General features: G+C 38.5%; 1 protein-coding gene across 7 annotated transcripts in view; it reads right to left on the bottom strand.

The window, feature by feature from the left end:
* Positions 1-15,461, bottom strand: part of DMD (dystrophin) — a 1,342,375-nt gene that overhangs the window by 801,754 nt on the left and 525,160 nt on the right. For all 7 annotated transcript variants that reach the window (XM_087938163.1, XM_087938162.1, XM_087938165.1 and 4 more), the window contains exons 37-40: positions 7,572-7,694; positions 6,145-6,282; positions 4,710-4,862; positions 3,740-3,922 (exon numbers count right to left, since the gene is read on the bottom strand). In XM_087938163.1, the coding sequence (XP_087794289.1) occupies positions 3,740-3,922; positions 4,710-4,862; positions 6,145-6,282; positions 7,572-7,694 (597 nt within the window). The remainder of the gene's footprint in view (positions 1-3,739; positions 3,923-4,709; positions 4,863-6,144; positions 6,283-7,571; positions 7,695-15,461) is intronic.

Raw genomic sequence — 15,461 nt, 5'->3', positions numbered from 1 at the left:
TCTGACAGGCGGACCCAAAAGGCATCAGGGTTTTCCTTTTCCCTTTGTGTTTTTTTTTTTTTTTTTTGAAATTCAGACTAGTTTAAAAGTTTTTTTTTTCTTATTTCCTCTAGAGCTTATAGTAAATTATCTTTTGCTCTAGTGTATTCGTCCCATTGATTGGTATCATTATAGTCCCAGTCAGGGCGATATACTGGCCATGCAATGCGGGCTGGGGCTGTCTGACCAGGGATAGTTGGTGGTTTGGCTATTTGGTCTGTTTTTGGTTTTTTTTCAAATAGTTTTAATAGTTCGTCTTTCGTTAGAAAGACTTGTAACAGCTGAGTCATGCCACCCCAGGATGGATTATGGCTGTCTATGATAGATTTCAGGGTTTTAATAACTGTTTGAGGATCAGCCCTGGAAGCTGGGGTATCCTTTTTCAGGTGACTAGGTCAGAGGCAGAGAAGGGTGTGTGGGTAATAACATATTCTAGTTGTCCCCTATTTCTGCCTGGCACTGGCTTGCTTAAAAGGGGAGCCATAATCCGTGCCTCAGTATTCCCTTCCCTGAAATGGGTTTCAGGTTTTTCCTTAATTTTTTCTCGGTCAGGTCTTTGGTCCTAACAATTTCAGCCCAGCAGTACCAATAGGGTATTTGGCTGGGCTTAATGCATGTTCTAAGTGCTTTCAGGGTTTTATAATCTAAAGTACCGCTATCAGGCCAAATTTGTCTACCCGTGTCATCTCACAATAAAGCCCATTTTTTGCAAATTCTTTTCGCTTCCTTTTTATTCATTCCAGTTAGGACAGGCACTTGCCTTTCGTCCCAAGCCTTAAGTAATTTATCCAAGGGGGTCTCTTCCATTGCCCTCGAGCTACAACTTCCCATATTTCCTACCTGATGTGGGGATTACTTTGGTTTAGCCGGGCTCCCGCTGTCAGTTTTCAGACAAAAAAGGTCTGGAAAGGACTCCGGTTTCCCTACACACGGAGTACGGGCCCCTTTCTCGTAGGGAAACTCCGCCGTCAGTTTTAAGACCCCCCCCCTAAAAATGGGGATCTTGGAGGACCGCCTGCCCCCTAGCAGCCCGGTACGGGCCCCTTCCTACACTCCGCCGTCAGTTTTCAGATCTGGAAGGACCTGCTCTGCTTTGTAAGGCAAACTATTTCCAATTTTGTTTGCCAGCAGCCGGTACAGGCCCCTTCTAAATGCACAGGGCTTTACTTGTGGGATGCGCTAGGACTATTTATTCTGCTTTCTATTTATTTCCAAACACCAGTTCCTTTCTCAGCCCACTCGGTTTTTCTTACGTCCTTCAGAAGGACTCACACTCTGTGATCATCCCTTGCGTTCCCAAATCCAGCCGGTCACGGCTTGTTGGAGCTAGCAGCTGGCTGGGGTGCGGCTGGCAATCACAGAGGAGGTGAGGTCCCACTGTTTCCGCAGAGAAAACCCACAATCACACACCTGGTACACTCACCTTCCACTCCCCTCCCTAGTAAGGTTATAAATTTGAAGCGGTACTCACTTGCTTTCAAGCAGCTGTTGAGCAGAAAAGCCCAAGGACTCCCTTTACTACCCTTATGCCTTCCGGGCTGGGTCCGTGGATGTTTTCCCTGGACAAAGAAGGTCCATGCCGGCTGGGTTTGGATCCGTGGGCCCGGTCCAGTGGCAGGGTTGGCTGGAAAACCTTCATGGTCGCCAATTGTTGAAAGGCTGGAAAATGCCTTTCTTCTGAGGATTCGGTTTTCCTGCTGGGAGGGCTCCGGTGCAAGGACACAGACAACTGCTTGGAAGCTGGTTTATTTTTCAGGAAGGCAAGAGATAGCAAGAAGTCTGCGTTCCTGGGGCTAGCCATCTTTGTATAATAAACCCCTGATTTTTATACCTTTTCTCCTTTTGTGTGTGTGTGCTTGTGTTTGTATTTCTTAATGTTTTAAATCCTGTCAAGGGTTGTCTTCATTTCCGCCAGAGGGTAAACTCCGCGGGGTGGTTTGATTGGATTATCAGTTTCATCCTAATGTTTTCTTATATTTGTTTTGTGGCAATCTCCTGTCTGCTATGGAATTTATTTCGTGTCTTTTGTCTATTTGTTTTGCTAATTTGGCATGACCTGTTGTTTGTAAGGGATTTCTTTTTCTTGTTTCCCTAGCTTTCTTAATTACTTGGCTTTTGTCTAGGGGGCTTCTTTCAATACCTTTTATTAAATCTCTTTTCCTATGCAAGTTTGTTTTATGGCTGGCCTGATGTTCCCTTTGGGCTTTTCCTGCTTGGGTGTCACCACTGTCCTCATGAAGTTCCCTTTCCACAGACCAAAGTGGTGGCAGAATGCCAGAGGGTCAGGGAGGGAGCTTGAAGTGAGGGTGCCAGAGTTGGAATACCACCGTGTTTAAGTACCAATAGACACCAGTCTTCCCTCCAGTGCTTCTGGGTGAGGCCTTGGACAGAACAACTTTAAAAACTTACATAGTAATTAATCAATTAATAAGTTAATCAAGTAGATTACCATAGATTTACTATTGTTATTAGGTTACCCGAAGTTTAATGGACATAGCTTCTCCTAGGTTTTAAATAAAACCATAGAAATTCTGTTCCATATTAATTTCAGAAACTGCCACTTTGCCATTTTAAAGATCTATTGGTAGTGGAAGAAATACTACTTTCTATTTCTCTTTTACCTTCCATTCTCTCCTTGTAATCCACAAGATATCAACACGGATCACTTTTGAAAGAATAACAATGATTGAAATGTGAACCTTTAATGAATTAAAAAAAAACTTTTAAAAAGACACATGAAGCAAATCCTTTCCCTTTCCTTCCCTTCTCCCTTCCCCTTCCCCTATTCTCCAATTTGTTAAAGAAAGCAACACCTTTCTCTGGTTTATTTTCAAAATAATGAAAAGGTATTTTATCAGTTTATTAATCTAAAACATATTTTATTATATTTAATTCTTTATTTATTGGTATTTTGTACACTTTATACATCCTAAGCACAAGGACTCTTACATAAATATTGCAGACTTATTTTCTAAAGCTGTTTGTTCCAAATAAAATTCAACTTAAAATAAGCACATAATTCCATAAAACCATAAATAGTTTCTCACACCATCTCTTTGACATGGAGGATTTGTATTTATTAGTTGTACAAATTAAAAACTTGTATACATACAGATTAAGCAACTCTTTGTAGTACAGTATTGCTTTACTCATTTGTTGTTAAATATAATATTTGAAGTGGGTTGTTTTTGTAAAAAGCAGAGAATAACATGTATGTTTCCTTCTTATTAAGTTAAAAAGAACCTATGTTGCATAAATAATACAATTAAAAACCCTCATTTTTTTCTGACTATCTCTGAACATCAAAAATAAATAAAAGCTAATTAAATTGTGCATGGGATGACAGATTGAAAAATAAATACAGTATTTCTCAGTTTGCACATGTTAATTGAATGAAATAAATATATGCAAGCTGATAGCTTTAAACTGGTAATCTTATGAATAAAATGAGGCAACAAAAACAAGATTCTTTTTGTTTAAGGCTAATATATTGTTGATTAAACCATTTCCTGTTTTATATTAAGGGCATTATTAGAGAAAAATCATATAAGATAAATTATTTATTATATTGTAAATAAAAGGGATCTGAATTGTTGGCCAGATTCTCTATTTCAGACACATCATTGTGAATCCTCAATGGTAGCAGAGTTTTGTTAGTAGTAGTATTTGCAAATATAAATGTTTGCCAGGAATAACTCACAATTTGTGCATAGTTGAGTCTTCGAAACTGATCAAATTTGCTCTCAATATCTTGCCAGCGCTTGCTGAGCTGTATCTGGGTTGGTTCCACTGCTTTTGCAGCCCCATCCTTAGACAAGCGATCAGCTTGCCTCTGTACAATGTTCAGCTCTTCCTTCTTCTTCTCCAGTTCTCGATCAATTTCCTATTGAGCAAAACCAATACAGGGCCCAGGAAAATTAGCTAATTAGATCATCAGTTCCTAAGAATTAGCAAAATACTTTGGTAGAGGTATTGTTAAAAAGAAGAAAAAGAATTTTATTTTAAAGCCTGGGTTAACATATAAACAAATGAAATCCAGAAATGCTCTGGATTATACACCTCATTGATTTTAGATATTTGAGTGAATATATGCTGGAAATGTGACACCATAGGCCAAAATATTAACTGTCTAATATTTATATATTTAGTCTAATATTTATATTTAGCACTGTGTGATAACTAACTGGAAAGATTACCATAATACTGGAATCACATACTGAATATCCATAGTGATTGTCAACTAGATGGCTAAAGGTTTTTTTAAAATTACTATTGGAGAGAACATAACAAAGAATAAACCAAAAGAAGACGATGAAAAATAAACAAGACAGTTTTTGACAACATATAAACAAATTTTTAGAATTTTGACCATGATTTATGAATAGGTTCTGATGAAAATGAGTGTGTTGCTAATATGAAAAAGAGTTCAGCCATTTGTTCATCTGGAATAAAGATTAAAAAATCAGTTATTTTTTTTCTTAGAAAGTATTTGAAGTTGGCACATTCCACATATATATTCATCTAGGTACAAAAAGTTCCAACAAACATCATCTCAGTTACTTAAATAGCATTAAGTGATGAGCTACTATTATTTATATTAATTACTCTTGCTAGGCAACAGAGAAACATATTTTATTTCCAAAAACAAATACAATACTAAATGATATTACCTTTAGCTTATGTTCATCTATGGGATCTGACAGGACTGACATTTTTTTTCCTATGTCATCCAGGAACTTCATTAAATCATCTGCCTGCTTCTTATATTGATACCACTGATGTGAAATCTCCAAAGCTTTTTTCCTTCTGTCTGATCTCATATCCTGTTTGCAATACATATGTTTCTTATGAAAAGTAATATTTAAATGATTTATAAATAAATACTGTATGCAGTATGGAATGGAGAAAAATTGTGGATATGTTATTCTATGAATTCTATGAATTATAATAATTTATGAATTATTATGAATTATAGTAATTATAATTTTGAATGCAAAGTTATACTTTTAAGTAAACCAAAATATTTTCTTACTTCACTATACTTATAATGTACAGAGAAATGTATTTTGGAACACACATTTCACACATATAAAAAACTAGAATTAGCAGCCTAAATTTTGAAACAGAAATATTAACAGGCAGATTGATGCAACAATGAATTTTGCAAATGCTAGCATTTTATGCAAGAAATACTTATATACATTTAACTGCAAAATATTTTATTTTAAATTATAACCTGCTAATAGATGGAAGTCCAGAGTGTACTTTAATGTGCACATATTGCCTTCACTCAAAAATTTTAATTTTAGATATTCCAAAGTTTATTAAAAAGAAAGAAAAGAAAATTTATGTGAAGCAGAGATACTTTGCTTGTCTTTTAAATGCAACTCTAGGTTTTGATTGTCTTTTGAGTATAAAATACCCTGAAACAGAAGTTTAGTTTGAAATTCATTTTCAAACCAAAAGATTTATTTCCTAATTACAAGTTTAATTATTGACTATGGCTACTTCTATTTGCTATTTCAGAAAATTATATGCATGCTAATAATTCATTTAATGCACCAATTTAATATGATTAACATTTTTATTTTACTGCCTTTGACATATGTTAAAATATTTCCTAAAATTCAATTTTTAAAATTTGAAATTTACTTTGCTTTAATTTGATTTATTTCTTTTTACCCAGAAATTTCTCTCTTCTACTCTTTCCTTCCTTCTCTTCCCTCTTGTCACTGATCAAAATGAATAAACTAAAATCTAAAAATGACTTACCAAATCATCATAATAATATCAGTAAGTAATTAAAAGTTATCCAAAATATAAATTAACTTATCAATGATTCCAAGAATATTATGCAGCATATATGTTATATATTATTCATCTTTATCTACAAGTTTTCTAATAAATATATTTAAAGACAAGAAAATAAAAATGAAAGGCAGCAATAAAAGGAAAATACCAATTTGCTCTCCTACTTATTGCCTTGTGTGCCCACTCTTAAGAAACATAATTAATTATAAAAGTTTAGGGTCTTCATAACTTTTGACTTATTACATATGCAACATTTAGAACTTCATTCAGAGCTGGAAAGGTTGTAAAATCTACCTTGAGAGCATTATGTCTGTTTTTCAACAAATGCTGTTTCTTTTTTATTTCTTCTCTTTTTTGTTCATCCTTGATCATTTGGTGAAGCATATCTCCACGTTGAAGCAATTCTTTTATAGTGCCCTCATGATTGTCACTCTAAGGGTAGAAAAATAGAGATGTTAGAAGTAGAGATGACAGAAGTAGAGAGACGGATAAAAAATGGTAATGACATTTATATAATTGAGGGCTAGTCAATGTCAGACTGTTTCTGGATCTTGAAATCATGGTATAATGACAAAATAATAATTTTACAAAATTACTTAATATATGAATATACTATAAAAAAAATTAGACTATAACTTTGGATTTACTGTATAAATTTCTGTAATGTGAAGATCTCCAAGGCTTTTAACATTCATAATACAAATTCCAGTGCTATTGCAAGATACATGGAAAGTTATAAAATATGCCTTAATTGTCTGAAAAAGTTTAAGGCATCCATACTGCCCCTCATGCAAACCTATTTTGGAGGTTGCTACTTTGAAAGGATAGCTCTGCAAAAGGTATGCTGGTAGGCTGAGCTTGGCTTTCAGGATACTGTTGTTTAAAATGAGGAATACTAGAAATAGAAAGTTTTATAATACCTGCATGATAAAGCTATAAATAGCAACCTATGCTGCACAAAATAGAATATATTCTGCCAGGAAAAGGAGTTCATAACATGTGTAAATTAAGTATTTTCTCCTCAGGCAATTAATATGCATACTCTTCTCCTGACTGGTGCTTTTACTAGGTCAAATTAAAAACAACAGAGGAATTATCATGAAGGGGAATTTTATACTTGTACTCATCTGGCAAGCAGAGGTTGGTGGAGATTGGTGGAGCAAACTGTGTGTATAACCGTGTGTTAAATAATATATAAGAAAATAAAGTCTATATGTATATTGGTAGACCTATATGTCTTGATCTATATGTACACTTTGAATGGCTGAGATGCACATTGGTCTGCCATATTATGGATCCCTTGAAACATTTTTATTAACAAGCAATCCTGAGTAACTACTACATGGGCAACAATTTGAGATATACGTATATATGTATATGTATATGTATATGTATATGTATATGTATATGTATATGTATGGGTGGGTGTGGGTGTGGGTGTGTTTTCTGAAATGTCAAATAGGATATTTCACTAATCCAGACCTCTTTTCTGATGATTATAAAGAACAATCAAGTGTTCTTGTTACTGTAACATTGAAATTATTGCTAAAATGTAATTGTGCCAATGTATGAATGTCACATATAGTTTTATAACATTTAAGAATGCTGACATTTAGGAACTGTCTGGTGTTAAATGCAAATGCAGAAGTTCCTAATTCTGCTTCAATATTTTTTCTTTTTCCATTTCTAGTTCATTCATACTTCTATCACAACCAATTTACCATATCTTTATTGAAGTCTTCTTCTTTCAGATTCACCCCCTCCTGAATTTCAGCCTCCAATGGTTCAAGCAATTTTAGTATGTCAAAGTTAAACTGCTCCAATTCTTTCAAAGACATGAAGGGCTTAAAGGTTGGAAAATAAGAACGGAGAAAAGGAATGGACATTTATTAGTTTTTCTTCACACTTTTTATTATGGATATATCTCATAAGCATATATGCATTGCTTCAACTGCTAAATTAATTATCTATACATTTATTTTACAAACTACTATGGTATGTATGTATTGAATATGCATGATGCTACATTTATATGGATCACGTCATATGCAAAGTGGAGTCTGATGTCAGATTCCACTTATTGGTTTCAGCCACTAGCGCAAATATTGGAGGCCCATCAGTGGCTGAATTGTTGGACAGCGCCAGCTATAAAAAGCCAGCGCTGGCCGTGTTTGTTGCTTTTTGATTTCGGTTGTAAATAAAGAGTTTCTTGCTATCCTGGGTCTGCTCCTTCCTCATCCACCCAATCCAAAACCGGCAATGAAGGTGGGATTCTGAGGAAGACAAAGGACCTTGTGGGGCACCGTGGCCGTTTTCCAGCTGATTCATGAACCCAATCATTCAGATCGACAGTGAACTGACATGGCCCACTGACCCCTATCAATCTCATTCAAACCAACCAAAGAGAAGTGGTCCTTGTATATGGGAAGATTCAACCTGAATCTGGTGGTGAATGGGATGAGAGCAGAATCCGACAAGAAAAAGAAGGCTTACTTCTTGACCTATTACGATTCAGAACTCTATGAACTAACCGAAGCCCACATTGCAGATGAACTGGATATTGTCTCTTGGGACAAACTGCAATGAGCATTGAAGGGGCATTTTGACCCTACTCCATTGTATTTGGCAAACCAGAACGACTTCTATATCTGGAGCCAAAAAGAAGGGGAAAGCATAAGCGACTTCATGGCCGCACTAAGGAAACTGTCAAAGAACTGCAAGTTCTCAAATGCTAAAGAAATGATTCAGGATCGGCTAGTCCTCGGCCTTAAAGATTTAACCCTGCAAAACAGACTGTTTGCAAGAGAGGACATCTCATTCAAGCAGGCTCTGGAAGAAGCAAAAGCTGCAGAAGCCTCTGACTGAAGGGCAACAGCAAGATCCACACCACCCAGACCACGAGGAGTACACCACATAGTCCATCCAGCTCCGAAAGCAGCAACAGTGAGAAGGAAGATGTCCATCACGTGAAAACCAGCAAACCCGAAACTGCTAAGGGAACCAAGCCATGCGGAAGCCGCAGAGGAAATCATCCTTGGTCCACCTGCCATTTTAAGGAGGCAATCTGCAGGCGATGCGAGAGGAAAGGCTACATCACAGAATCCTAGAGAGCCAGCCAACCAGCAGACACATCTGGTTGTGGGCGAGCTGCAGAACATTCTCCCCAAACAGACCATACAAAAGTCGGAAGACTTTTGTCACAAAATTTAAAAAACAAGATGGCGGCTGGGAAAAAGAAACCCACCATACAATCAGAGGCTACACACACGCTCGGTGGCACACACAGACACTATTGAAACCAACAAATTTCTCACCAAAGGGAGGATCGATGGAACCCTATGGTCGATGGAAGTGGACTCAGAATCTTATATATCAATGATATCCTGGACGGCCCTCCAGAAAATCAACCCTGACATCTGCCGAAGCCAGCTTCAGCTGCAATGGATAATATTAAAGGACTACCAAGTCTATAAAATACCGGTCCTGAGAAAGAAAATCTGCCACATGGAATACGGGGATTTCAAGGGATCCCTACTACTGACCATTGTGGACCAAGATCTGTCCAGCCTCCTAGGGAGAGAGTGGTTCGTGCCGCTGCAAATCAGCCTCACCAGCATCCACGCAACAGTGATAACCGGAGTAAGTGTCGGAGAGGATCTTGATGTTTTGGAAAAGGAATTCTGGGACATTTTCAGCAGCGAACTGGGCAAGTATAAGGGGACCCCGATAAACTTTAACATAGCCCCTGTCCAACTTAAGTCCTGGAGAGTCACTTTTTTTTTTTTTGAAGATTTTATTGATTTTTGAAAACAAACATAAACAAACAAAACATAAAACATAAAAACATAAAAAATCTTTTTTGAAAGCAGCATAATCCCGGGTTACATCTCTTCGTACAGACACAAATTCAAGTTCATGCTCATTTTTATATTCCATTCCATATCTTATTACTATTCTACATTTTCTATATAGCTTCTCCCCTCTTTTAACTTTATTTATTTTATTTTATTTATTTCATCTCAATTCAAATCATTGTACTTTTATTCTTTGTCTGTCCTGTTTCAACTGTTTACTATCTTTTCTCATTGAACAAAATTTCTCCTGTAATCACTGATTAGATTAGAGTATGACGCCTTTATATCGTTCCCCTAAAATTATAACATTTAATATAATACATAACTTCCGTTCGGATTCTGCTTGGTACATTCTGAAACTACACACTGTATTTTAAAAAAAGAAAAAATTATAAATGTATAATATAATTAAAATAACAATCCATACCAATTCAATTCTATCATTAATATTAATATTCATTTAAATCTTAATGTTTTACACATTACTTTTCAGATAAGTATCATACTTCTATGGGAAGACTTATAAACTTTCCATAGTTAATTCCCCCCCCACTTATATTTTATAAAACATTGAGTAATTAAAATGTTCCCGTTCCTTCCTAATTCAATTCTCTCATTTATTTTATTTCATTTATTTTGTTCACAAAAGTTTCACTAAATTACACTATTTTATCCCACTTTTTAATCATACGTTGTTTCAAATTTTCTAACATTATTTCTATTGCAAATATAACAATACAACCTTATGTACCTTTGCAGAATCCCTTTTTCAGTTAAATTTTCACCCATTATCTCTGAATAAGTCCTGTTTCTTTACATCTTGCTCCAAACCTTTGTAACTTCTCTTCCCTTCCTTCTTCCCTTTCTTCTTCTCTCTCCCCTTTTTACCCCCTTGTCTCTCCACCTCCATTTCCCTCTTCTGTATTCCCCTTTTCTGTTGCTTTCTGTTGCATTATATCCACTTTTTACATTATTTTTCCCTTTTTTGGCTGTTTTTTAAAGTCTTAAATTCTCCATTCTCTTTCCCCCCTTTCCACTTTCTTCCCCAGATAGAGTAACTTGTTCATTAAAGATGGCTTCTTCTTTGTCCCACTCTTCTAGTTGTGCAGTCTTTTCTTGTTGTTTCTCGTAGATGCAGATCGCCGTTTCTAAGAATTGAAAAATGGAGCCAAAGAAGCCCTTCCCTTCTTGTGTCTCTTCTTTATATTTTTAAAATTCCATTTTCAGTTCATCTATAAGTGATACCATTGTAGAATTTTTTTAAACAGCCACCCAATTGTTTTTAGTCATTCAAATATAATATCCAAAACTCCCCAAATCACCAAGCAATCCAAATACACACAAGCTGTTTCTTTTTACACTTTCTTCTTTCTTCACTTTCTCTTCCTGGGGTTACTATTTAGTTCCAAAGTTCCAGTTAAAATGTATCTTTTAGAAGTCTTATTGAGATTTTACTTTAGATTCTTTTGAAGTCCAGGCAGTCTCCTCCTTCCAAATCCTGCCCTTATTCTTTTCCTCTCCCTTCCTCCTTATAGAAAAAAAGGATGTTTTAGTGTCCAGAAATCTTTATTGTCCCTTTGGCATTTAATTATATTTTCAGCTTAATTACCTATTAGAGCCAAAGTGGATTTTTCTGATTTCTTATTCAGCTCTCTTCATTGTCAATGTGAAGAAGGAGAGTGAAGAAAAAAAAAACTTTCCCTTCCACTTTCTTTCGCTGCTTCCGACTCTTCTTTGGGAGCGATGTTATCTTTTATAAAATTTAAATTCCAGGGTACCTTAGTTGTTGCTTTTTATCCTGGTCAGCCAAAACTTTCACTTCTTATCTTCCTCCTGCACTTTCTTTTCTGGTTGAGTGCTTCTTTGAGGTGGCCATTTCTGACCACGGCTCCTACTACCTTCGGGAAAGGGAGTTTAGCCAGCTGAGGAGGAGAGATGCGGCTCTCCTCGACCCTGCTGGCAATCTCCCCCTTCTTCACTACCTCTATGGGGTGGCTTAGCCCCAAAGCCAGCTGGCTCGGGGCGCTCCAGCGGCGAGCCCAGGCAGAAACCGCGCACGATTGCGGATTCCTGCCTGCCACTGAAGCCCTGCAAACCGGAAGTCCCTGGAGAGTCACTTTTGTTCTGCAACTCAAGGTTGAAGAGCAATTAAACAAACTGGTAACTCAAGGAATCCTTGAGCCGTTACACCAAGCAAAGTGGGAGACTCCTATAGTGACCCCTGTAAAGCTCGATGGGTCAGTCCAAATCTGTGGAGACTACAAGAGTACTCTGAACCTTGCGCTTCAACAGAGTGCATATCCAGTACCCGTAGTCCAGCACCTACTACATTCATTGGGCCGGGGCAAGATTTTTGCTAAGTTGGATCTAGCATAGGCATATCAACAATTGCCTGTGGACGCAGCCACCACTGAAGCCCAAACAATCATAACCCATAAGGGCACATTCAAGTGCAACTGGCTGCAGTTTGGAGTTAGCATAGCCCCCAGCCTTTTCCAAAACATAATGGAAAGGCTGCTACAAGATTGCCAGGAGTAGTCCCTTACTTCAACAATGTAATAATCTTGGCTGAAGACAAGCCCCAACTAATGGACAGTGTCCAGAAAGTATTAGAAAGATTCCAAGAAGCGGGACTCAAGTTAAAAAGGGACAAATGTCACATTGCGGTACTGAGTGTAGAGTTTTTGGGCTTCCAAATCAATGGGTCAGGCATCTGACCCACAAACGGCAAACTGAAAGCAATTAAGGAAGCCCGCATCCCACAGAATAAAGGGGAACTCCAAGCATTCTTGGGATTGCTAAACTTTTATAATATGTTCTCACCACAGAAGGTGACCTTAGCGGAACCACTACATAGACTGTTGGATAAGAATACAACTTGGAAGAGGGGACCCCCCCAAAGACACCGCGCTGGCAGAAATAAAAAACATTTTAACCTCTGACTTAGTCTTGATGCAATATAGCGAGACCCTGCCACTATGGTTAACCTGCAGTGTGTCTCCATACAGATTCGGGGCAGTTCTGAGCCATAAACTACCAAATGGAAAGGAAACCCCCATAGCTTATTATTCTAAAACTTTGTCAAAAGCAGAGAGGAACTATGGCCAAATAGACAAAGAAGCCCTCGCCGCCATAGCTGGGGTGAAACGCTTTCACAAATACCTATACAGCAGACACTTCGAGTTGGTCACTGACCAAAAGCCACTGCTTGGCATTCTCTCAGGAGACAAACCCACACCCACCATCTTATTGCTGAGAATGCTAAGATGGACAGTTTTCCTGGCAGCATATAACTATAGCCTTCTACACAGACCAGGAAAGAACATTCTGCATGCTGATGCACTAAGCAGGAACCCCCTGCCAGATCTAGTGAAAGACCCTGCCCCCGTGACTACTGTATTCCTTGTGGAACATTTCGAACCGGGTTTAGTAATGGCAACGGAGATTGCGAGACTCACCGCAAAGGACAAAACATTGGCATGAGTTTTGAACTGGGTATGGTGGGGGTGGCCGAACCAGACGGAAGGGGAGGAATTTAAATCGTTCAAAGACAGACAACTGGAGCTGTCAGCATTAAGGGGTTGTTTGCTATGGGGAGAAAGAGTGATGGTACAGAAACCATTAAGGGAAAGAATTTTGAGATTACTACATGAAGGGCAGCCCAGGATAGTAAAAATGAAGGCTTTAGAGAGGAGTTGCCTCTGGTGGCCAGGAATAGACAAAGACATTGAAACCTGGGTCGACACATGCTCACCATGTCAGGAATACTGACTGACCCCTCCTGCAGCACCCCCCCTCAAGTGGGAAAAGCCCTCAGCACCATGGGTTCACATACACATAGAATTTGCAGGACCCTGCCAGGGACAAATGTTCCTAATCGTGCTTGACACCTTCTCTAAATGGTTGGAGGGGTCATCATGAAATCCACAACAACCGAGGCAATGATAAGAGCCCTGCGGAAAATATTCACCACCCACAGGCTACCTGATGTGCTGGTTTTAGACAATGGCCCTCAATTCACAGCACAACAATTCAAATACTTCCTCGCCCATCTGGGGATCCAACATGCCCTATCGGTGCCGGATCATCTGGTGGCGAACGGGCAAGCAGAGAGAATGGTCCGAACAACCAAAAAACTTCTCCCAAAATTAGGCCGGAAAAAATCGAGAAACTGTTGCTAACCCAACACATAATGCCAAGTGCAGCAACAAACAGTAGCCCAGCAGAAATGCTCATAAACAGAAAACTAAGGTCTACCCTGGACAGAATCCATCCAAACTATACAAACGACACCCCTCTAGACTCCACAGGGAAGAGTGGAACATTCACACCAGGAGACACAGTGTATGCAAGCAACTACACAGGAGGGGAAGCCTGGGTCCCAGCAAAAATAGTCAAAAGTACTGGATCCAGGTCATACAGACTGGAGGTAGAAGGGGGAAAAACATGGAACAGGCACATAGACCGGGGCCACATAGTTCAACCCCCACACAAAGCCGAACAATGCAACACACATCCAACAACAACAAAACCCTGGGAATTAGAAACCCCACGGAAAAACACATTAGCAAGAACAACCCCAAACAGGACAGAGGAGGACTTAGCTGTGGGAGGAGGAGTCCAGCGTAGTACTTCTGAGGCCTCTAGCTCAACAGAAACTGCCATGCCTCTGGAAACATTTCCAAAGGCATTTCCAAAGGCGGAGTCTGGAGCAGCGGCAGACTTATCCATTCAGGCTGCTGCCTCAGGAACAACTGAATGGCGCAGGCCCAGTCGCACCCACAGAAGCCCCACCTACCTGAAGGACTACGTCTGCCGCGTATGTGGTTATTGATCAGACTGAACTAAGAGGGGAGGGGTGTTAAATATGTATGACACTACATTTACATGGATCACGTCATATGCAAAGTGGAGTCTGATGTCAGACTCCACTTATTGGTTTCAGCCACTGGCGCGAATATTGGAGCCCTGTCAGTGGCTGAAGTGTTGAACAGCACTGGCTATAAAAATCTGGTGCTGGCCACGTTTGTTGCTTTTTGATTCCGGTTGTAAATAAAAGAATTCCTTGCTATGAGTAAGGTCTGCTCCTTCCTCATCCACCCAATCCAACAGTATGTAGTAATACCAGTAGAATCTCATCTGATCAGCATATACTTATAAATTTCACTTATTTTATGTTACCAAACCAAATCAGTCCAGACAATTAATCAATTTGCCATACAATATTAACTATACCAAAATAATAAAACATGTTAATAATGGGAATTTATTTGATAATTGCACAACATGTTAATAATGGGAACTTATTTGATAATTTATCAATCTCTACACAAATAAAGCAAATATGTTAAGTTTTATGTGTGTGTGTGTGCTATGTGTGCAGTGAACTAATAAAAACCCTCAAAAATAGTTATCTCCATTAAATAACAGACAAGTAAAAATATATTTTCTTAGAGAGAGCCTGGAACCCCCTCAAAGTCCATCCTGGGTGGCTGATGGGGGGGGGGGGGCTACCCGATATGGCTTTTATGCTGTAATGGTGGGTTGGAGGGAATCAAAATCTCCCATGGACCAACAGGCCTGGTGAGTGAAAGCTGGCTCATCAATATTGACTGAAGATGAAGACTACATTGGTCAGAATGGCTTCAGTAAAATAGCACGTGGTGTGGTGGCAACAGAAAGCAAAGGGAAGACAGAACAGCACCGTATATTTCCTAGGAAAATCATGTTAATGGCAGCAAAATCTAACAATGGCCC

The sequence above is a fragment of the Pseudonaja textilis genome, chromosome 8 (assembly GCF_049901715.1).
Source record: "Pseudonaja textilis isolate UNSWEBS1 chromosome 8, rPseTex1.2, whole genome shotgun sequence".
NCBI classification, from domain to species: Eukaryota; Metazoa; Chordata; class Lepidosauria; order Squamata; family Elapidae; genus Pseudonaja; species Pseudonaja textilis.
This window is presented reverse-complemented; position numbering and strand designations above follow the sequence as displayed.